Source organism: Thunnus thynnus, chromosome 11, assembly GCF_963924715.1.
Source record: "Thunnus thynnus chromosome 11, fThuThy2.1, whole genome shotgun sequence".
Lineage (NCBI taxonomy): Eukaryota > Metazoa > Chordata > Actinopteri > Scombriformes > Scombridae > Thunnus > Thunnus thynnus.
In genome coordinates, this window is record NC_089527.1 from 28,744,567 (window position 1) to 28,768,574 (window position 24,008).

General features: G+C 40.3%; 1 protein-coding gene across 6 annotated transcripts in view; it reads left to right on the forward strand.

Annotated features, from left to right (window-relative positions):
* man1a2 (mannosidase, alpha, class 1A, member 2) overlaps positions 1-24,008 on the forward strand; it is a 147,617-nt gene that overhangs the window by 118,402 nt on the left and 5,207 nt on the right. For 5 of the 6 annotated variants that reach the window (XR_010930680.1, XM_067604300.1, XM_067604297.1 and 2 more), the window contains 4 exons: positions 11,580-11,695; positions 12,932-13,151; positions 14,805-14,977; positions 20,334-20,449. Coding sequence is in view for 5 of the 6 variants with exons in the window: in XM_067604300.1 (XP_067460401.1) it covers positions 11,580-11,695; positions 12,932-13,151; positions 14,805-14,977; positions 20,334-20,449 (625 nt within the window). In the remaining variant the exon portion in view is untranslated. Of the gene's footprint in view, positions 1-11,579; positions 11,696-12,931; positions 13,152-14,804; positions 14,978-20,333; positions 20,454-24,008 lie in introns of those variants that run through there. The other variant, XM_067604301.1, reaches the window with a different exon arrangement.

The following is a 24,008-nucleotide window of genomic DNA, read 5'->3' on the forward strand; positions in this document are numbered from 1 at the left end:
TCTGTTTCAAGACTTCTTGTGAATATCACAGTGTAGGTATTTGCCTGCTTACCTTGCTGGTAGAATAGATTAGTGCAAGTTACAGCCAAACTTTTATTATGAGACTTTCCTGTCTTGTGCTGCCTAACTTGTAACATGATGTCTGTCGTTTGAGTGTCCTTTGATCTTCCAAACATTTATTGTGAATATTTTACATTTTCTTTCATACGTGTACTCTAAACGCTTGTTCTTTTCTCCCTAATGTTACTTGGGAACTTTTCAAGTTATCATCCAAGCGTTCACCAGGGGAATATTAGGTATTCCTTTTTATTTTTGTTTATTTTTCAACATTTCAGTAGGGAGAGTTTTGAACCTGAGAAGGCGTTTAACAGAAACTAAGATGCTGGATGACAGATATATAGAGGGTTGCGGTTTGTTATCTTAACATTCCAACAGAATATTAAAACATTGTGGATATTAAAATATTCCTTTTTGTATGCACTTACCTTTTAGAGGTTGTTTTTTTTTATAAAATAAGCGCTATATTTTTTGCCCGTCGATCAGTTATGACTATCAGCTCTGGGTTTTCTCTTTTGTTCAGAGAAAGGAAATGAAAAGATGAAATCTGTTTAAAATTGACTATATTGTGTTGGTTTTATTTGTCCAGGGGGATGAGTTGCTACGGTAAGAGAGTACCAAATATTCAGTTTCACAACATTCCCAAGTAAATGTGAAATAGACGATGCACAAACGTAGACAAAGAAAATGGTAGCACTCTTAAAGCTAACTACAGATTTTTAAACAGCTACTGTGGTCCAGCAAGATGAAATCTCTGTTTTATTTGCTTTACTTGTCGACAAAACAAATGGATTGCACTCATGGAAGGATGGATGGATAAATCGAGGGGCTGATTAATGGATTGGTGGCTTGGCAGTCAGACGGATGTACTTGTAAGTGCACAGACTTTGGACCAACTTCAGGGAAAAATAAATGGATAGAAGATGGAAGGAGGGCGTACTGATTGATGGATGGATGACTGCATTAACAGATGGATAGTTAGCTGGCACCCCGCATGACTGGGCAGGTGATGACGGATGTTTTATGTTTGTTGCTGTGTGTGTGTGTGTGTGTATGATGGAGAGTGCCTGTCCTTCCTTGTGTATATATGTGAGTCATAAAATTAGCGTGTGTGTTATTATGTGTCTGCACCTGTCTTTGTGTGCACATACACCTCCTGCATATGTATTGATCTACTTGTGTGATGCCGTTTGTGTGTTGAGGTCTTCAGTGTGGACACAGTAATTAGCTGCCATTTTATCTTGTTGCCTTTAACGAGTTGCCTTAAAGCTCATAGCTACGCCAAAGCTAGCCTGAGCTACTGTAGTGTCCTCTGAGCACCGAGAGGCATGAAGAGACTGCATGATACTCTTAGGAGGGAGTAGGTTAGGTGAGAGGAATGTAATTAGTGTGAAACCCATATGGCTAGGAGCAAAAATGCCCTTGAATGTTGATAAATCCTTGCAAAATGACAAATGATGAGGCAAAGGTGCTCCTGATGATTGGGGAAAAAAAGCATTTTTTCCTCATTTCACCACAATTCCAGTTGATTTATTGAACTATGAAGTAATTATGTCTAATCATGCGACTACTGTACATTATACCTGGGTGACTCTTTGCAGTGCACTCTGGGAAAGAAAAATGGAGCTGTTTTTGATCAAAAAGCAGCTTGAAGCAGCCTTGGGCAAGGGGATAAAATGTTCGCACTATACTACCAGCAGATGAAAATGCAGAGCCAGAGTGTAAGATGTGCTGGTCAGTTTTTCTAGACTAAAAACAGAATTGTTCTTTTGAAACTGGACTTCACTTGTATTCACTCAAGAAAGACATCCAAGGCTTTGTCAGTTTTACTGTTGCCTTGATGAAAGGCAAAAAACTACCTTTTCTTTTTTTTTTTTACTTATTAATTTCTACATGTATGCAACAAAGCAGGCACCTCGATTTATTGAGGATTTCTTTCTCTCAAAATAACAATTCAGTCTGGACCAGGAACAAAATTTAACCTGACCACTGTGACACATCGCTATCACGTCACCTCAGCTGTCATCATTCAGCCGCCCACTAGTTGCCACAGTTAGCAAAGTTATTGTGGAATGTAGGAGCTTCAGTTGATAAAGTAAACTGGCTTGTTCAAAACTTGCCAATACAAAAAAAGAGGTTGACAGTGAAAAACACAAAACTATCCCAAAAACACGGAGGTAAGAACCACAAAACTGAACCAGCCTCCAGCAGAACAACTGTAAAATCAAACATTTTCAACAATGATGCAGTGCTCAGTCCCTTTCTCTTCTCAATATATACCACCTCACTTGGTGCCATCATCCGCTCCCATGGTTTCTCATACAATTACTATGCTGACGATAGCCAGCTCTTCCTATCATTCCCACCGGAAGATGTTGGCATGGATGAAGGAACGCCATCTTCATCTTAACCTCTTGGAGCTCATCATCCCAGCCAATCTCTCTATACAACAACAGATCAATATCCAGCTCGAATCAACCCAACTCATCCACGGTTCACATTTCTCCACTGGCAGTTGCTGCCTGCATCAAATTCAAAACCTTGATGCACGCTTACAAAACAGCAACTAAAATGGCTCCTGCCTACCTGACCTCTCTCATTCAGGTCTATGCTCCCTCCCGCTCACTATGTTCTGCCAATCAAAGAAGCCTGGTACTACCACCACAACAGGGCCCTAAGGCACTAGCTAGACTGTTCTCTTCCGTGGTTCCCCAGTGGTGGAAAGAGTTACTTAACTCCATTCAGTCCACAGAGTTCCTCTTGATCTTTAAGAAAAAACTAAAGACCCAGCACTTCCACGAATACCTCTGCATCTGATACACATCTGCCAAATGAAAGTGTAACATTGTAAGAATTCATACTGCGGCAGACTCATAAATGAACACTTACACCAGTGTCTCTGCCAGACTATCACACCTTTTTATGCTTAATTTTAAGGATTACACAAAGTTTATGGTTACACAACGAAGGTGTCACTCTTCCATTAATACAGAAAAGCTGTTTTTGTACTGAAATATCATCATTACTTGATGATGATATTTCCCTTACTGGACCTCTGATGTGGTGGAAATTTGTAAAGTGGACCTGTAAGACTTGTATTTGAGTACTCCGTCTATAGAGAACACACAAACTGTCCGGGTTACGGTCAGGGTTAAAACGCATATAACAGTTAAGTTTAATCGGTCACATGCATCATGGAGACTGTCAAGATTTTTTTTGTTGAAATAAAAAGGCAAACCAGTGTGCCGAGTTTGTGGGGAGGCGCTCGCAGTGATGAAAAAGGCTAACCTTGAGTGTCATTACAGCTTGAAACATGCTGAACTGGATGAGATTACTGCCGAGTTTGATACAAGGGAGGAATGGCTGTCTTTGAAAGCCATGCATGGCACTATCAAAGGTGAGGATTAGTTTTAGCAAGTTGTTTTGGCTATATACAAATTTGAACTACTACTTGAAAAATTAATTGGCCTTCCTACAGATGGAGGCCCAGCCATGGTTGCCTCACAAAAGGGATTAACTGCATTGGTCAAAAAGAAAAAAGAGTCGTCTCAGTCTCGATCCAAATGAATTAGTTGTATGCTACTGTATCATACATCAAGAGAGTCTGTGTGTGCATTCCCTGAAGTTCAACAATTCAATGACAACTGTTGTTTCCAACATAAATTTGATCAAAAGCAGAAGGCGAAACGGCCGCCAGTTGAAGAGCTACTGAGTGAGCTTCAAAACAAGTACAGAGATCTGGTTTACCATTATGAGGTGTGATGGCTGAGTTGCGGAAATATGCTCACACAATTTTACAAACTGAGGAAAGAAGTAAAACAATTCATGGAGATGAAGGGAAAACCTGTCATTGAACTCTTGCAGTAGCAAGTGGCTGTGTGATTTGGCCTTCATGGTGGACATTAAGAAGTACCTCTCAGAACTGAACGTCAAGCTCCAAAGTCCCAGCCAGCTTCTCAGCTCTCTGCTTTCAAATGTAAGTCATTTGAAGCAAAATTAAATCCGTGGCAAGTGCAACTGGAAAGGGGTAACACTGCATTTCCAATTCTACAAGAACAGAAGCCTGCTATGACATCTGAATATGCTGGTGCTGTGCAGAACTCCTTCAGGCATTTGGCGAGAGGTTTCAGGACATGAAAAGTAAACAAAAGGAACTGAGCATATTTGCTACGCCCTTTAATGTGGAACCAGCTGATGTGCCTGACAACCTACAACACGAAATCATTAAGCTGCAAAGCAACAATGAGCTCAAAGCTAGGTACAACAACCTCCCTCTGCTCGAGTTCTATAAACCGCATGTACGTCCTGAGGATTTTTCCATTATGAGGAGACATGCACGAAGTTTGCACCTCTATTTGGGACAACCTACTGCTGTGAACAGTTCTTTTCAAAACTGACTCTTGCAAAGACTCGGTTTCGTTCAAGACTGACTAAGCCAAACCTGGAAAACCAGCTGCGAGTAGCATCATCACGACTACCGTCTGACATCAGACACCTCACCAAAGACGAGCAGTTCCAGCCATCACATTAGAGAGGTTGATGTGAGGTTTGACCAATCAAAAGCATGTTCGTTTAACAGTTAAAGTTAAAATAATAGCCCTTGATAGGAGAAAGGTTCCCCACCCCTGCTCTACACCACCCAAAACCTAACCCTCCACCTACTGGAGGGTTTTTTTTACTGTATCAGCTGCTGTGGCAAGTAAACAACCATTATTCAGAGTCTTCGTTAAGTCAAACCAAAGTTTCTGTGGTTTGTAAAATGTTCATATTGAGAGTGCAGTTACAAGTATAAAACCAACTGTGACAGACAGAGTGAAAAAACTGTCTTTCACTCTGGTTATGATGTGTGGGTGTATGTGAGAGAGCCGCATGTGTGTGTCGAACATTAGGAACATTTGAATCGTGAATAATTGTCAATGTTGTGTGAAAAATATGTATGAACGTGTATGTTTGAGAGAATATCTGATGTGTTTGAAGGGTTGAAGCATGTGTCTAGAGTGTGTGCAAATGTGTCACTGTATAAACGTGTGTGTGTCCCTCATTGCGGAGTGTAGGTGTATAGACAGTAGTTAAGTCAGGCTAATGAGGAATATGGCTGAGCTCCTCTCTCTTAATGAGATCCTGCTGTGACTGACAGCCTTGTTACCACACACTCCTCTGTCTTACCATAACACTGTGCTGCCTACCCACACACACACACACACACCCACTCCCTTCTTGTAACCCACTCACACACAGTCTTTTTTGCTAACACACACACAGAGCAGACTGTCAAAACACTCGTTTCTTCATCACTGGATTTTCTATATAGAAAAATTAATTATTACTGAAACAAATAGAAATCTTTAATGTAACAATGTGTTTAGAGGTTCAGCTTTGATAATGATGGTAAAATACAGTATATTCACTTATGACTCAGACTATTCAATATCAAAAGTTAGTATTTGCTTTTGTTGTTTATGGAAGTCTTTTCATAGCCTGATAATCAGAATTTCCATTTTGTTTTGCTTCATTATTTAGTCTGACATTGTGTTCATGTTAACGGTTTTCTGTGTCGCTTTTATTTAGTCAGTTTTTAAGAGCTATCATTTCTGTCTGTCAACTTCAACACCTGTATACAGTAGCAAACTTGTCTCTAATTTTGTGGCAAATTTCAGTTGTCACTGTAAAAATCTAAGCCTTTTTGCATTTTTTCTATCCTGTTGTTGCCTTTTCCAGGTGGCATAAACCATTTCTGCAATAAGCCTGAATCCATTGTTAATCATAGTGGAAAATTTGTTTTGGATTTACTACGTATTCATACATAAAAAACACATGTGAAACAGTGTTACCTCAGCAGCCTGTGCCCTTGACCTGTGCTTTAAATCGCTATGTGTTTGAAGCTTTATGAAAACGTTTCCTTGTGTACATGCGTCTCTCTGTGTGTGGATTAGTGCTGCGTTTGAAGCTGCCTCCTCAGCAGACCTTGCCTTTGACTGACAGGCGTTCCCCGCATGACCCGGAACCTTTGATCGGCAGAAAAATGATGAAGAGGAGAGGAGTTGGGGGAGTGTACGGGTGGATGCTAAGTTGAAAGAATGTGGGAGGTGGTTGTGACACAAAGGAAGGTGGAACGATAAGGGAAAGATGCAAAAAGGATCAGACAGAACTTGGACGAGCACTTCTGCAGGCATCAATTTTTATCTTAATCTGCATTGCCTTGTTATTTTCCTCCTTACATTCAAAGCTGTCCTGTGTAAAGGGCAGTTGAAGCTGTGGGTGATGTATTATCTTCCTTCTGGTCTGATGGTTTGTTTTTCCAATTTCTGTGGTTTTACTCTTACTTGTTATGTGTGTTGTGCTCCTTCTGATACATCAGGGTTAATGTGCGAATCAAGTGGTTTTGCTTTCATGGGCCATCACCTCAGATGTGTTTTCACATATTTTTATTGTAAAAAAAATAACACCTTTGTCAGTCAAAGGAGACTGGCAACCGCAAGAGATAGCAAGACAGCACAAGATAAGCACAGCAAAAAATATTCAGTGCCTCTAAGGCTGCATCCACACTAATATGTTTTTGTTTTAAAATGCATAACTTTTGCTACTTTTACGCCAAGCGTCCACACTACTCCAGTGTTTTTGAACCCCTAAAACAGAGACTTCTGAAAACGCCGCCGACGGAAACTTTTGAAAACGATGATGCAGAAACCCATGTTCGCTTCCTGATTGGTCACAACACGATCAGTCACGACGTGTCCTTCCTTCCCTTCGACATAGCTACCCCGCCACCTGCTATTTATATGTTGATTGTATTGTCTTTGCTTGCTGTCTTCTTGTTGTTTTGCTTTTATCTTGTGGTGTGGTAGTGTATATGTCACACACAGGACACTGGTAATTGTGAAAAGTCTGGAAAAGTAAGAGTATTTGTAAAAGACGATCCACAGAGCTAGTCATTAGTCTCTTCAGCAATTTGTGATCTTTAGATTACAATAAAAGATGCACACCCAACCACTCTGCATATTGTTTGTGACATTTTGCAGTTTTGTCAAATCATGCTGTTGTCCATTAAGAAAAAAGAAAATATTTTTGTACAGCAATTTAGACATCAAGTACAAAGAAGAGCATTGAAGTATTCTGGGGATTTTAACCACATCTTACAGTCTTCATTAACAGAAGCAGTTTGCCCAGTTGTCTTGGAGATGACAGTCAAGCAGGACTGGTTTGTAATTGTAGCAGTGGCCCAAGATCTGTCTAGTTAATAAGATGGAAAAAAAACAAAAAAGGACTACTAGAGTGTGGATGTGTGTGACTGCTGTTAAGCGGGGGTGGCTGTGGCTCAGTTTGTAGGGAACACAGCCAAGAACAGCGACATCACCTGGGAGGAGCACCTTTTGTCATCGGCTCATTCAGTCGCTGCAAAGCAGAATTTGAAACCCTCAAAATTGCTGCAGATGATTAGGCTGGCACCTGCATGGTAACTCACTGCCGTTGGTGTGTGAATGGGTGAACGAGTGGCAAATTGTAAAGTACTTTGGATAAGAAGTGCTGTATAAATGTAGTCCATTTACCAAGATATTATCTAAAAATTATACCAAGTCCTGAAAAACATTATAACAGAGCTGATTCACATACAGTATCTACAAGTCTGTTTACATGTAATCTCAAATTTTAGAGTGACACTGCCTACAGGACATATTTCCCAGTCGCTGACAGCTCTGTTGTAATGATGTAGATCAAAATCTTTCAAATCTGTCAAGACGCTAAGATAAAATGGGCAAAGTATATATTTTTTAATTTTAAAATGTATGAAACCTGTTGGTACAATCGTCAGATTACCTCGGAAATGAAAATATGGTTAGTGAAAGCAGTGGGCGAATTATGGGATCGATCAGCGTTGTCCTCTTCACAAAAAATTAAATTCTTTACTTGACCTCGATAGCTGTCTGGATACATTAATCATCCTGTGAATGTGAATCTTGCATTTCAAGGTCTTTGTGATAAATAAAAATTGTCAAGCTACACAGAATCTCTGTCTTATGAAAATGAAATAACTTGTACTGAATATTAGGGATTCCGTGACACTCCGCTAGTTATGAATTATTCTGTGTGTGAACAGAAAGCTATCGACTTCCAATCCAAATCCACCGAGAATCATCGTCCTCTCCGAAGCTCTCTTTCCTTGAGTGAGAGAACTTCACAACAGCAAAATAATTTGACTTTGTAAAATGACATCTGTCATCCATACTAGGCTAACAGTTCATTTCCAAAGTTTCCCCAACAAAGTTTGATAAAAATCAAATTTTGATTGGTACTGTATATTTGCCTCACAGTCTATTGGTCACTCTCTTCACACTGCATCGGAGCCGTATTAAGCTACCGCGAATGCTGCCGCTGCTTCATTAAAAGCATTCAATTGGCAAAACATTGGATGACTTTTACTGTGAAGCATCACAGGAAAGTCAATTTGTTGATCACCTTGATTGTCAACAACAAGTCATCTATAAAACAAGAGCATAGCCATTTTTTGGCAGTAGATGAGTTTTAAATATTGCAGGTAGTACTGGTAGTAAAGCACAGTGAGCTGTTAGATGAAGAGCTGCAGGCGACAGGCTGCACACCTCCACCTCCTCAGCAAGGTAACCACCTCCACTGTGTCCTGCTGCTGTGTGGAAAACTACTTGCAGTGTGTGCAGCATGAAATCAGATCGAGGTCGCTGTTATTTGACCGACTTTATTGTTAACGTGACGTGAGTTTATTTGGCTGCATTGTAAATAGGCTCACCAGCTGCTCTTCTGTTGTATTTATGACAAAGGAACTGCCTTAAAAAGTGTTTCCTGCAGTATCAAACTGCACAGTAACCAGGACTGAAATCTTAGGGATTACAACTTAAATCGCAGTACAAATGATAATTGTTCATGGCATGTATCACTAGCTTGCACTCCCTGGGTGCACATGCCCAAAAATACCCTCTGAGGGAGGGGTCTGATCCTGTTTAGCCCTTCAAACCACTTCAAATGGCTCATTTCTGAGAAAAGAAACAGTGATTATTCACTGAGCTTCTTCAGATATGTGAGCTCCTCACTCTGCCCTGAAGGTGTACCCAGACACCCTGTGAAGAAAAGACATGTCAGCCGCTTCTTTAGTCACTATCTAAAGGTGAGGGCTGGAACATGTATTACATGGACTGATAAATTAAGAGCTTATAAGAGTAAAGAGCTGCTTTGCTCCTCCTTAATCTGAGTCTTAACAATTCATTTCCAGCACCCTGGCATGAGCTTTCCCTTTGATGTGTTCATAGAGGAAATAAAATAAGACAAATTATGTGTACTTGACCACATAATGATTATTTGACCGGTACTGTAGGTCATTTTCCCACCAAGAGGGTTAGACACTAAGGTGACCAAGGTGCAATAATGTTATTATCAAGATATCAATTTTTTTTTTTTTCAGCTGCCACATTCAAAAATACCCACATGCCACTTCCAGTTCACCAACCAAGTATGGTAATTTCGCATGGAAGAGAGCCACCAGAAGAGTGCTGGTGACCTGCCAGAGACTGGCATAGCAGAGAGACTCAAGAGGAATACAAAATATACCAGAATGAATCCAGGTCTGGTGGTTATTTCCCACCCTGCATGGAATAGCATGAATACTGTATTTGGAGTAGGGGAACATGAGGAACCATTGAAATATTTGTTTATGCAACACTAAAGAACACATTTCATTTTGAATATGTATTGTTAACTGACAGATAAAAGCCAAAACACCCCGGAGAAATTCAGTGACACTGAATGCTGCCAATGCTGCGTTAACACTCACTGGTTTTGTTATGGATATCATAAACACACGGAAAGAGAAATATCTATTACAGCAAAACACCAGTGTAATGTTTTCACAAACTCTTACTTCAGTAGCATTTCAGTTTCCATCACTAGTTTCTCTTTGCTTTGGTTCACAGTAAATGATTTCATGCCACCAAACTTTTTTTTTTTTTTTTTCAGATAACTTTAAAAATGTTTTTTTCTATACCTAGATGTGACTAAAATCTGTTCCAGTCAGTGAAAAGCTACGTGCATCAGACTTTCACTTTCAAAGTGTTAGTTAGCTTAATTTACAGTCGTTCAATGTCTGTTTAGCTACTTGCTGTCATTTTCTGAGTAACTATATAAACTCAGTCACCCATATGTACATTCACAGACATCAGTCAGCGCACTCTGCCCTCAGTAATGTCTCCAAGGTTTGTTTATGAGGTTTGTGCTTTCTCTTTGACAAAAGATGAATAATTCATTGTCTTGTGTTTTTTTTTTTCTTTGCCCTTATTTGCGTATCCCTCCATCTACCTAAGGGCATGTTAGTCAGATAGAGAAAAAAGATCTTAGATGAGACACAAAGAGTCTGCTCAGGTATAGAATATGATTACACAGGGCTGAGAATATAGTTATACATAGAGGTTTAGAAATATTTCCAGTTTCAGCCAGTGAAGTTAGAGCTAAATAAATGTCTTTTCTTCCAAGATCGCTTTCCCAACTTGGCTTTTGAGATACTAATGCCACAAGAGGAGCTTATAAGGAAATACGACTGTTCAGGAATTTAACTACTCATCTGCTACATTTGTTCAATCCAAAAGTAACTGCATACTGCTGTTCCTTCTCCATTTTGTCTTTTTTTTGTGTGGAAATGGAAATTTTATGTGACTGTCATTATTTCAACCATAACAGACTTCATCAGTGGTCTTCAGACATTGAATTTATGGATCAGACATCGTCTGATAAGAAAACAGAGCCAGCAGAACAAAAAGCCAATTTCACACAAACAACTCAGTCAATAAAAAGTAAAAAGTAAAGTAGTAAAGTAATTTGGCTATTTTGTTAATAATCTCTGCTAACAATTGTCATTCACAAAACCAAATTAACAAACACTATAAAGTAGATTTTCATTTTCAGGAAAGTTATGAAATGACATTATCTTGGATATGTACTGTCATGATGGTATACTATGACCAAACCTGGCTGCACACTCATCTTTTTTTCTTTTAGTATTGATAAATAAAAGGTAACTGGACTTGCTCTTGAAAAAGTGCACTGAAAAATTTGATCAAGTGTGCTCAAAATGTCCTCTGGAGAAAAGAAGTTATTTTCTTAGTGTGATCAGACTGAGTGATGGCAGCGTCCCATCTTCACTATGTGGCGTCCAGCAAATTAGGACAGTCATGAAAGCTGTGTAAACTTCCGATTGGGGACAATGAAATCCGAGCACATCAGGGAAAAAGTAAACAAAACAGAAAAATGAGTGGAAACCTGCTGCCAATGTATTGTGGGTGTTGAAAAGAAAAAAACACCCAGGGCTTTTAGAGATGCTTTTGATGCCATATGTTGCGCTCTGCCAAAGACTTTGAGGCAAAGTCGAAAAATGAATAATTCACTTTGTCTTCTTTATCCGTCTCTCGCTGTTTTTCCTCTTTCTCTCGCTCTGTCACGCTGTATCCCTTCCTCGTCTTCCACCCCGCTCTTTTAACTCCTTTCTCTTCCCTTCCTCTCTCCAGATCATACCTCAGTTGGAGGGCTGGGGGACAGTTTTTACGAGTACCTGCTGAAGGCATGGCTCATGTCGGACAAGACTGATACGGAAGCCCGAAAGACTTACGATGACGCCATTGAGGTACAGTCTTTATCTGCCTGTTAGACAGTTTGCTGACCATTTACTGAAGACACACTCCTTTTCCAGTAATCTGAAAAAGATCTAGTTTTTTATATATATATATATAAAATGGTTACACTGATTTCCTGCCCTCAAGGGCAACATTTGCAGCCATTTAATCTTGCGCTATATAATAACACTGCTTTAAAACACTGCAGAGTGAGATAAACCATCACAGTAAACACAAACTCAATTTTTCCTGTTGGTTGCATGGAAACCACAGGATGACAGTGCCCATCAGGAAGTAAAATCACATAAATGCATGTCTTTTTATCCACAGCGTCATGTAGGACAACAGTCGATTTCACTTTCAATGTACAAGTTGTAGTTTTTGTTCAAGGTTTTTTAAAGGACAAACCGAAATAATGAAGTGAAACTAAGTCCAGCTGCTAGTAAAATACGTAACACAAGAGCATCAGCTTTAGGAATTTTGCATCTAAACAAACTCATGCAGTAGGCAGTTGTTGCAGGAAAATTTAAAGCAGTCACTGACAAATCACAGCTGTAACTGTAATTGTCAGCAGCTACACTAATAACCAACACTCACTGCCCGCCGACTGTGTTTAACTGTTTACAAAGGAGACGTTGGGACACAGGACACTTTTTTCATACAACATGAGATTGGGTTTAGCAGGAAGCAGATGTTAGTGGACTGTAGCTGATGATGTCTGTCAATCATTAGTGTGTCAGAGATTGAGCAGAACAGATGCTACAGAGTGAAAGGTGAAGAATCTGGCTGCATTTCAAATTCTACACTCACCACTCTGTTCTATTTTCTTCTGTTTGACCCTTCTCACCCACATACACGTGCACTCAATGTCAATGCCCCATTCAACGTAACATCATTCACACATAAACACACATTTTTACTTCATATTCCATTTATACCTTCATACCACATTCTTACTGTAATCATTCTCCCTTTTTTCTGACCCAAACACATACATTTCACACATTTTACCATTTTGATGACTTACCGGAATCACAATCACACACCAACCCACACACACACACATAATATTCCACTGGTAACCTCTGTTCACACTCTCGCTATAATAAACACTGTGTCATTTCCCTTCTTTGGACACTTATCTCCTCATAAACATCCACACTTTCTCCCAAATACATACGTTTAATAAACCCTCATTCACTGTTTCAATTACTACCCGCACACACACAAACACTCCCTCCCTCCAGGCCATCGAGCGCCACCTGATCCGCAAATCCAACGGCGGTCTGACGTTCATCGGAGAATGGAAGAATGGCCACCTGGAGAGGAAGATGGGCCACCTGGCCTGCTTCGCCGGAGGCATGTTTGCTCTGGGCGCTGACGGCTCGCCCGACGACAAGGCCGGACACTACCTGCAGCTGGGTGCTGAGATTGCACACACCTGCCACGAGTCATACGACCGGACTGGTAAACAAACACTAACACACACAGGCACATAAATACTCACAGTATGAATAAAAAATGTCTGTAATGTTGTCAAATAACTGTCTTAAAGGACCATTGTGTAAGATTTAGCGGCATCTAGTGGAACAGACTTGGCAGAAATGGAATATGATATTCATAAGTATGTTTTAGTGAGTCCATAATCACCTGAAAATAAGAATCATGTTAACGTTACCTCAGAATGAGCAGTTTATATCGACATAGGGAGCAGGTCCTCTTCCACGGAGGCTGCCATGTTGCACCACCATGTTTGTACAGTAGCCCAGAATGGACAAACCAAACACTGACTGTTTTTCATGAGTTTGGCGGCCACCGTAGGTTCTCCTACATGCTTGGAAGGGAAGGGCTATTTAGTTGGCTGCCACCTCACTGCTAGATGCCACTAAATCTTACACACTGGTCCTTTAAACATTAACCAACAAAGAGACAACAAACTTACAATACCCGACTGAGGAATTTTTTAGACTTGATTGGCTGGTCATGTTTTTGCAGGTATTAGATTTTCAGTTGGCTGAAAGTGCAAATACATCATCCATTCCAATGAGACCTTTGAAAATAGTAGCCTGGATGTTTTCTGGCGAGGATCAATAGTTGTCAGCGAAGAAAAGCCAGTGTGTGATCTTGCATCATGATTATATGTGTGTGTGTGTGTGTGTGTGTGCGCGCGCGCGCGTGTGTGCGTGTGTCAGAAATTGTGAGGTTTCTCAAAGAAAGAGGAGAGGTTGCCATAGCAACAAATGAAGATAGAGTGACTGAGAGGAAGGGTGGTGGAGAGAGAGAGAGAACTTTCTGGTTAGGTGGCAGAGAGTTTGATAGCAGCGGTCAGGCTGTCTAGAGTTGGCCTGTTAGTTCTTAATGAGCAGTCATTCACAGCAACCATTGACTGTGTGTGTGTGTGTGTGTGTAAATGTGGCAGTGTGTTGTAATCCTGTCAGAGACAGTCCTGTCACTACCTCATCAGCTTCTCAGTAATTTTCCACGTTTAGACTCCTAATGTCTATCACACTTAATTGGCAGAAAACACTAGTTGTAAAAAACACGGAAAGCCAGAAAAATCAATGTTGGTTGGAAGCTTTTTATTGGTCTCACAAACACACACACACACACACACACACACACACACACACACACACACACACACACACACACACACACACACAAATTCACATCAGCTTTGACCTGTAATCACCAGCAACTGAACTATTAAGACAAATAAGGCGCTAAAGAAAATGTTCTTCTCCTCTCTCCTCTTTTCATCTCTTAATCATTCTTTCCCTCTTTGCCACCCTCCCTCCCTATCTGTCTTTCTCTCACCGGTCACCTTTTTCATTTACTCCTCCTTTTACATCTTTCTCTACTCCCTCCTCCCCCGTCTCTCTGTTTGCTCCCTTTCTTTCTTTCTTCTCTTTCTTTTCCTCATCATCCTCAAATCCCTCCCCGCCTCCCTCCCTTTCTTCCTGTTCTTCATGTCTGTCTTCCTTTACAAACTCCCCCTGTTTCTCTTCTTCCTCGCTTCTCTTCTTTTCCCTTTTTCATCGCCTCTCACCCTCTCCGCGCCCTCTTAATCTTCACTGTCACCTCTCTTCGTCCACCTACACCTTTCTCTCCTTCCTCAAGTGTTGAAGCTCGGCCCGGAGGCATTTAAGTTCGACAGCGGCCTGGAGGCGGTGGCCGTACGGCAGAATGAGAAGTACTACATCCTGCGGCCGGAGGTCATCGAGACCTACTGGTACATGTGGAGGTTCACCCACGATCCCAAGTACCGGCAGTGGGGCTGGGAAGCAGCACAGGTACAGTACAGACATTTGCTAAAACTATTTTAACAAAAGTAAATAAGTCCCATGTTCATTTTGAGTTTAATGATGGTGAGCAACTTTCAAGAGGACTGGCGGTGTCTGATGAACCCTGCACTGCTCTGTGCAGCATAAAGCACGTTAGGTGAAGCTTTGAGAGGAGATGGAAGAAGACCGACACTAAAATGAGACAGTTTCTATTAGACAGTTTAAATTAAAACCTGGGTGTATGATAATGAGCAGCAAAGTATAAAAAGTATTTTTATCTTTTATCTTGATGTTAAAGGAAATGTGAAGATCCTCTGTCTGCGAGTCCGACTTTCTCTTCCCCCACTCTGCTTTTCTACATTTTTTTAAACTAAGCATGATATTTATTAGGAATTTTGGATCTAGTTTTTGATGAGGCAGCGAGGTCCAAAGTAGAGAGTACTCATGTGAATACCTGGATGAACGGGTTAAGATATTACAGTCAGTGAAGTACAGCTTTGGGTGAGTACGGCACTGAACTCTGACACACTTAGAATTGAGAGAACATAAGTGTGATTTGTGGTATTTGCTATGTTGTTGCAATTGTGCAAACATAGATCATCAGAAATGAAAGAATATTATTAGCAGTTCATACTCTGCAAACCTTTGAATTATTGTAGTTATAGATAAAGATTAAAAATGTATTTCTTTGTACTATAAAACTCAGCTTTCATTGTAAAGGGGATGGTTGTCATCTAATCTTTTGGTAGATAATTTCACAGAGTTTTCTCCAAGGATTGTTTAATTAATTAGATTTCAGTAGTAGGATAAGGTCAAAACTTCTGAATATGTGTTTAAATATTATCTGCTTTGAGTCCAGTGGAAAGTGAAAGTATTTAAACAGTGAGTTTATCTTATATTACTGGAGCTGAAACTTTGATTTAATATGGACTTTTTCTTCTGTAGATAAGTGTGAGTCAGAAGGTCAAACTCTGCGTTATATGAGTCTTCATGTGTCTCTCTGCTAAAAGCATGACAACCGCAAAACAGAGAACTTTTTTCTCTATTTCCCCAATGCTTTATGCCTCTAACTGATCACTGACAACCTGTGGCAGAGAGTTGTTTTAAGCTTTATTTGAGCTCATGAAAGAGTGCAAGTGATACCCAGCTCCACACAGTGAAGTGAAGAGCAGAAGCACCTTCTATAGGTATCTCCCAGATCCTCCCAGATGCTTCGTCTCTTCAGGTCTTTGTATCCTGTAGACTGTGGCGGTGTTGTTAAGGGCACATATAGATTTCTCTCTGTAAAGATCACATTCGTGAATGTCTGTCAACCTGCAGGCTCTGTAGAAATCCACTATGTGTATGTTTGCATATATTTGAAACACGTAGGTGGATGTCAGAACTTGAGTTTTTAAGGTGCTATTACTTATTTATTCCTCTTTTTGTTTTAATATGAAAGGAGAACAGAAATGAAAGCCCTCGCTATCCTTTTCACTCCCCTGCTCCACTTCTTCTGACAGGATTAAAGAGCTTGTGTTCTATACAGCAGTCAACGTGTCGTCTCTTTCTAAATCTCAACCGGTCTGCTTGCCTTTTTCTTTTCTTTTTTTTACCCCACTCTATTCATACTTTCCTTTTCCTGCCAATCTTCAAGTCACCTCTTTTCTCAAGTTTTAAAAACTGAAACTACTTCTCTTTGTTTTCCTCTGAATAAGTGCATAGTTGCTCATTGAGTGTGTGTGTGTGTGATGTGTTATTGTACTGAGTATGAGTGACACTAAAGAGAGCTGGAGCTGAACAGCTTATCTTTGCCTGTCTTGCATTATTTAATATTGCTTACATACATACTAATGCATATGACACTTCCTGTATTCTGTGTGATTTAATTTTGCTTTTATAGTTTTATTCTAATTCTTCTGTTCTTTAAAAACGGAGAAAATAAATATTTTTTTCTTCATCTTCTTTTGCATGCACCTGTTGTACACACTGATTCCTCAGCATGGAGTGACTTTCCTGCAGTAATTACAGACACTGTAAACATGTATGTGACCAGTATGTGCAGTAGTGCAGTGCACTAGGTTCAAACATCACCATTCAGGAATCAAGACCCCTGAATTCTGTATACAGTATGTGTATACAGTATGTGTATACAGTATGTGCTGTACTAATCTTTATTATACTGCTTTATGCTGTTACAGTGCAGGGAATCAACATACTTCACCGTTTTATACTGACAGCAAAAGATACCATACATGCCCACATCAATCGAACTGTGACTTTCTGTAAGAACACCAATTTAACTTAAAAAAATAAAAGAAAGATGTTTTTTTAAATATTTAAAATTGTATTTTTTGTTTCCTGAGATCTTTCTGGAGCTGTCTCGCCCCCAACCAGAATTTATGCAGTTTTTTTTTTTTCCCAGCTGTAAGCAGGTCCCCCATTTCTATTTCCATTGCATTGTGTAAGAAAAGTGTACATTTACACCACACTCATAAGTGTTTTTCAGTCTGCATACTGAGCATATTTTTATGTTGTTTTATTAAAGCCTGCTTGGAATCAGTGTGTAGTATGGATTTAAGACAAAGCTTGTATCCGAGGATGTGCGTTCTCTTTGCCTGCCATCATTGAAGGCTCCACATACTTTCCACTTTCTCTTTTTCTTGTCTCTTTGTATTTTTCCATCTCTTCCATTTTTCCTCTTCTCCTTATTTTATTGTTCTTCATTTCTTTCACACACACACACAGAGAGACACACACACACACACACACACACGCAGCTTCTTCCTCACACAACACCCGAGGGTTCTTTGTTCACACGAAGCTCAACATCCTTCTGTCTTCCTTTCTTTATTCCCACACTTTCACATTCACACACTTCTCACAAACACCTGCGGTCTTCTCTGTCTCCTCATACATTCACTCCTTCCCATATTGCCCAGCTGCTTCCATCTGGTCCACCAAACCTGCCTCTGTTTGTCACACTTCCTCTTTTCCTCTTTGTGTGTTTGTGCTTGTGTGTGTCTCTTGTATGTGTGTGTGTGTGTGTGTGTGTGTGTGTTCAGCTTCACACATGTGTGTCAGAGTGTGTGAAGGTAAAGCACATCTGCTGTAATGAGAAATGTGTCCTCACTTAGCAGCTGCAGACACACCGCTCCTCCTCCTCCTACAGGTAGACTTTTTATCAGATCATTTATACATCACAGATGGTCATGTGTGTGTGTGTGTGTGTGTGTGTGCGTGTTCGTGTGCGTACAGATTTATATGTACAGTTACAAATTTGCTGGGTATATCCCATTACCAAGATAAGACTGTTGACCATTTGTTCGACTGCAAACATGCATTTGAATATATGTTTTCAGCAGCCAGACATGATGTAGGATACAATCTGTGTGTGTGTGTGTGTGTGTGTGTGTGTGTGTGTGTGTGTGTGTGTGTGTGTGTGTGTGTGTGTGTGTGTGTGTGTGTGTGTGTGTGTGTGTGTGTGTGTGTGTGTGTGTGTGTGTGTTGCTCGGGCTGTTGTGGGCACTGCAGTGTAGATCCAGAAGGGCAAATGTACGGCAGGCGCAGCAGTCCATGAATAACAGGAATTATGGTATATCCCATTACGAAGGAACTTTGCTGACAGCATAATGGTCACTCGAGGACAAGATGAAGGGAGAATATGTGTGTGTGTGAGTATGTGAGAGAGAGAGAGACAAGGACGGGTATAATGCGTTCAATTACATGCGTTAATAGCAGAAGTCGATAAGGTATACGCAGAAGTGTAATACAGCCAGATTTTTTTATAGAGGCACCACTTTCACTGTAACAAGTCTTCATTGCAAATCAATAGAGCACACAGGTAATAGCACAGTGTCACTATCAGCAGCTGGATGATCGCTGCATTTTTCATGAAGTAATGGCGGCTCATGTGTGAGAGTGCAGAAGAGGGAAACACCTGCTCACAATTATGAGTTCTTTTCAATTATAACATGAATTTTTAACAGTTTGGATTTTCCATTTTTTCTGAGATTGCTGTTTCACTGATTTGCACAAACTATTTTGGAGTAAAAACTAAATATTGAGGAGCATAATCATAATAGTGTGATCACTTAATTATCTGGATCAGCTGGTTTTGATGTTGAAATCATAATGAATCAACACACTCAGCTCCACTATGTATGTTCATGTGACAAATTCTAAAATATCATCATCAGCTGGTTACATTATTAATGCATAAATCATGTAATGGCAATGCTGTCCTTTTTATGTTAGGGTTGAAATCTGTACATATACATATATATATATACGGAGTCTCCAGTTGCTGTAATTGCAGCATTTGTTGCCATAGTAACACAGAGGAGACTAAAGTCTATTTTTCTGACTAACAACACTGGATGCAACAATCCAGTCACTTTGTAGTTTCAGTTACTTATTCTGGATGTTTCATGAGGTGTTGAATCATCGCTCCGCAGTTATCCGACTGCTTGTCCCAACATTTACATCTGTCATGTTTGTAGAATCAGAGATAAATCCTCAAAAGCCAAAGTGAACGGACAAAGGGGGGATTTACATCACAATTCAAACCACCTACAATTGAGTCTTAAATGTTTCATGGAAAGACCAGACACTTAGAGATGATCAAATCCATCTCTGACGTCCAAAGAAATCAGATTCAAGCTCTGTATAGATGGAGCTTAAATCATACACGGATGACACATTCAAATGCTGTTGTTTTCTAAATCACAGACAGCTAGTAAAAAAAAAAAAAAGAGCTAAGACATGTTTAGAATACAACATCTCAGACTAGCTAATCAGCCCCTATTTTCCCCCCCATTCATTGTAGAGCAACAGCAGACAAAGGTGACAAAGACAAGCTGATCAACAGCGTGTAAAGACAACCCCTGTGAGACCGCCACAGGCTCTGCCTCTCTAAAAGGGAATCTTTTACTTTGCCATTACGCGGCAGCTCCCTCAGATTCAGCATAACATGAAACAGATGAGTGTGTACCCTCATTATGAAGCCGCTCCGTGCGGAGGGACAAAAGCAGAATGAAATGTAAATGCAGGGGGAGGCAGGTGGTAATCTTCTTTTCCTCTGGTTTTCTACAGTTGCTGTTTCCTGTATGCGTCTCCCCAGGACTCGCTCTAATCTGTCACAAGCAAAGAAATTAATTATAGCATGCTTTTGTAAGCTTATTAAAATTGTGCTCTTCTTTCCCCCCCCCCTTCACCTTTTTTCTCTGCCCCTTGTGTCTCTCCTCCTATTCTTCCCCCTCTCCGTTCCCTTCACTCCTGCCCTTTCCTTTCACCTCTCTTTCTCCCACCCGCCCCTCCCGTCTTCTCTCCTCCTATCCTCTTTCTTCTCATCCTCCTCTCTTCCTTCCCTCACTGTCTCCTCCAGGCCATTGATAAGTACTGCAGGGTGAGCGGAGGTTTCTCAGGGGTGAAGGACGTCTACTCTTCCAACCCAACCTACGATGACGTGCAGCAGAGCTTCTTCCTGGCCGAGACCCTCAAGTAAGCCAACGCTGATATGTTGATTCATCAGCTCGATCTATGAATCATCAGCACGCTTCTTAATTAATTAATCACTTTTGTAATTAATGCCATGATTCGGTGGGTGGGTGGTGGGTTTGGCTGATTTAAAGGGCTTGTCAGCGAAAATGATATAAACGATTATTTGCTCAACTCATTTTTCTAAAAAATAAATGAGCAGAAAACTCTGCAAACATAAAGCCAACAACATGTCAGTCAGAGACCCACATGAGGTTCTTTTTTAAGGATAAGCTTTGTTCAAGTCTGTCTTATAAGAACACTCAGGTTTAACACGCTGTAATCACTCTTCCTGTTCATACTGGCCATTTGAAGATGCCTCCAAATGCACAATGGAAGTGATGATTTTGTGCAAAAAGTTTATCCGAAGGTAATATGAGGCTTCAGCCATCTGCCTTGTCTAATAAAGTGGAAACTTTTGTTACTGTCCTTCCACTAGAACTGCACAGGAACATACTGTCCACCAAGACACACAAATAATTCTTCACTTTGGTATCCACTTTATTAGACTCAGATGGCTGATGTGACATATTAGCTTCAGATAAACTTTTAAATATATTTTTTCTCAAAACAAGGACTGGGGATCTTGTCTCCCATCACTTACATTGTAAGAGCATTTGGAGGGAATCTTCTAATGGTCAGTAAGAAGAAGAAAAAACTCATTTCATTGTTCATTTGGGCTCCTGACTGTTGTTTTGAGAATAGACTTGGAAAAACTGTGAACTTATCCTTTAAGTTCAGCTGAAGCTTATGAGTCTGAATCCTACAAAATCACAGTCTTGTTAGTTTAAAATTCCGTTTGTTTCTCCCCGGTCAGTGTTTCCTTGCTGAGCGGCAGCAGAGAAACACTGAATTGATAGTTTAGTAGGACAGCCTCATGAACTTCTACGCAGTGAGGACAGAACATTTTTCATGCTTCAATAATTCTACATTTACACTCCATAGAAGAATGAAGGCATATAACATGTTAATCTGACTGGATACTTCAGTGGACAGGCATCAAGCTTTGTACGCAGTCACACAATATTACAAGGCAGCTCTCATCTCTCTGTGGTACATCATCATCACTTAAGGATGAAGGGAGGAAAGGTTCTGAGTGCAGACTGTGACCCAGAGGGAAATGTGAAGCCTAATGCGGCTCTCTGATTCCCCCTGCTGGCAGCTCTGTGAACGTTTTTCTCTTCCTGGTAATACAGTTTATACTAGTTAGATTGACCAGAGTGAATACAGTGTGCAAAGACGTGACTGTCAATCAAACAGTCCGACAGATCAAAGATAACAATAAAGCACAGCAACCCGGGCTGATTTCAGGGTGTCAGAAGGGAGCTGCTTAGAATTTTTTTACTTTAATGTGTCTGAAATTAACACCCACAAAGCCTCAAATGCCAGTAAAATGTGTCTTTGGTGTATATGTCTAAAAGGTCAGCTGCCACGCTGGCTGCTAACTTTCTGAGATGATGACATTTGAATGTCTCAGTGTTATGCAGCCTTTGGTGTCTATTTGTTCTCAGTCTTTGTCCCCACTGGCTGCAAGCCAATCACGTCAAAACAAAGCAGCAGCTCTTTGTCACACAGGCTGCTCATTGGCTACAAGTTACAACACTCTGCACAAAGACTTAGCATTTGAACTTCTCTATGTCAGCTGTGGGGATCGTAAGTTAGGCTCAGCTAACATCAGTTAAAGACTGTTGTTAAAATATGAAACTCTCTGACTTCAGCAGTCTGTCAGATTTATTTAAATGTTAAATATATTTCACAATGAATTACACAACCTGTTAGAAATGAATGTAGAGTTTAAATAAAAGGTGTAAATGTCCTGATTACACTTAATACTGTGCACAAAATGCATAAAACGGGTAGATTTTTCTATTCTTCCCCAAATTTTTATGTTTTAGCTGATAAACTAAGCTGACACTGTGGCCAGTTGACCAGACTTATTAAGATCATGGCAAATAGTTGCATTTATAAAGCTTTTGTCATAAGCACTTCAGTGTTTTTGCCCATCATTCCCACTCATACACTGAAGGAAGCTACCATGCAGAGTGCTGGCCTGACCATGGAGAGCAATTTGGGGTTCTTTATCTTGCTCAAGGATGCTTCCACATGCAGACAGGAGGAGGTTGGGATCAACCCGCCAACCCTGTGATTAGTGGACGACCCACTCTACCTGCTGAGCCGAAGCCGCCCAGCTGTAACACAAACGTGCACTGTAGTTTTCAGTGAATTTGTGGCTTCAATATGCATGTGTTTAGCTCCTGATTTACTAAAGGAGCAGCTTATTGCACATTCAGCTTCTCGACTGCGCCTGCAAGTCCAAGTTCATCTTGCAAGTGAAGCAGAGCTCATAAGTGCAGGTTAGTGATAGGATTTCTATAAAATCACAAGCCCAGAAAAGAAAAAAATAGGTAGTCTACTTGATTACAAAACATTTACTTTTGCTGCGGTTTGAGTCCACTTGAGAAAAACTGTTACTATTACTCAAGATATTACTCATAAAATTAAAATGTTATTATCTTTATGTTAGTTATTGATGCTGTAGGAAGCATTAAACATGTTCATGGGAAACAAAAAGAAGATGGAGTGACATAAGATGAATCAAAGAGACACAAAATATGCACAAGCCACCACAACAGGTGGAGAGAGAGAGAGAGAGAGGTGGAGGTGGTGTTGATGAGGCTGATGTTAATACAGAGTAAAACACTTATGTGTGCAGTTGGTAACTTTTAGTGATTTCACAGTTCATTGATGGTCAAGTTTAAATGCAGGTTTAATGAACACAAACCACAACTGTCCTTGTCTACTGTTTGTTTGCTGTGACAGCTCTGAGATATTAATGAAACTAGTGCAGTGCCTGTTCACAATGGGTCCATTGCTCGGCCTCCAGCTGCTGCTTCAACCCATAGAAAAATAAATAGAGTTGATGTGAGGGATGAATGAGTATATACACCAACAACATGATGGAAACTAACATACATACATAGATGTTATAAATTATAAGTACTCTAATAGGAAATAAATGTTCTTTTCTCATTTAAAGTAAAATAAAGGCTGCATTTAAAAATAAAATAATGTGCATCCTAAAATAAAGTGGATCGATCATATTGGGCTCTTAGATCGTTTATTTTCTGTGCCTTCAGTTCATATTCGAGTGAGTATGTTTGCTCCAAAGATTTGTGCTTTGTCTGTTGTGTCGCTTCACATGAGACAAACTGGTTTTGAGCTGCCTGTGGGCAGTATTTCCTTCATTTTACGTGTCCATAATTGTGTATTGGGCTGTGAGCGCTTCCAAAACGCGGGTGACCTACACTCAACAATGTACCTGAACGCCTCCTGTGTAGACACAACAGTTCACGCACTGCTGCTGCTGATGATCTGCTAAATGTGCTGCTCACGCTATGTTTGCCCACAAGATTTGTGCTTTGTCTGTAGCGGTGCTTCACAATCACCTCATCTCGGAACATATGACACAAACTGGTTTTGAACTGCTTGTGGGAGATATTTGCTCTGTTTTACACACGTTACT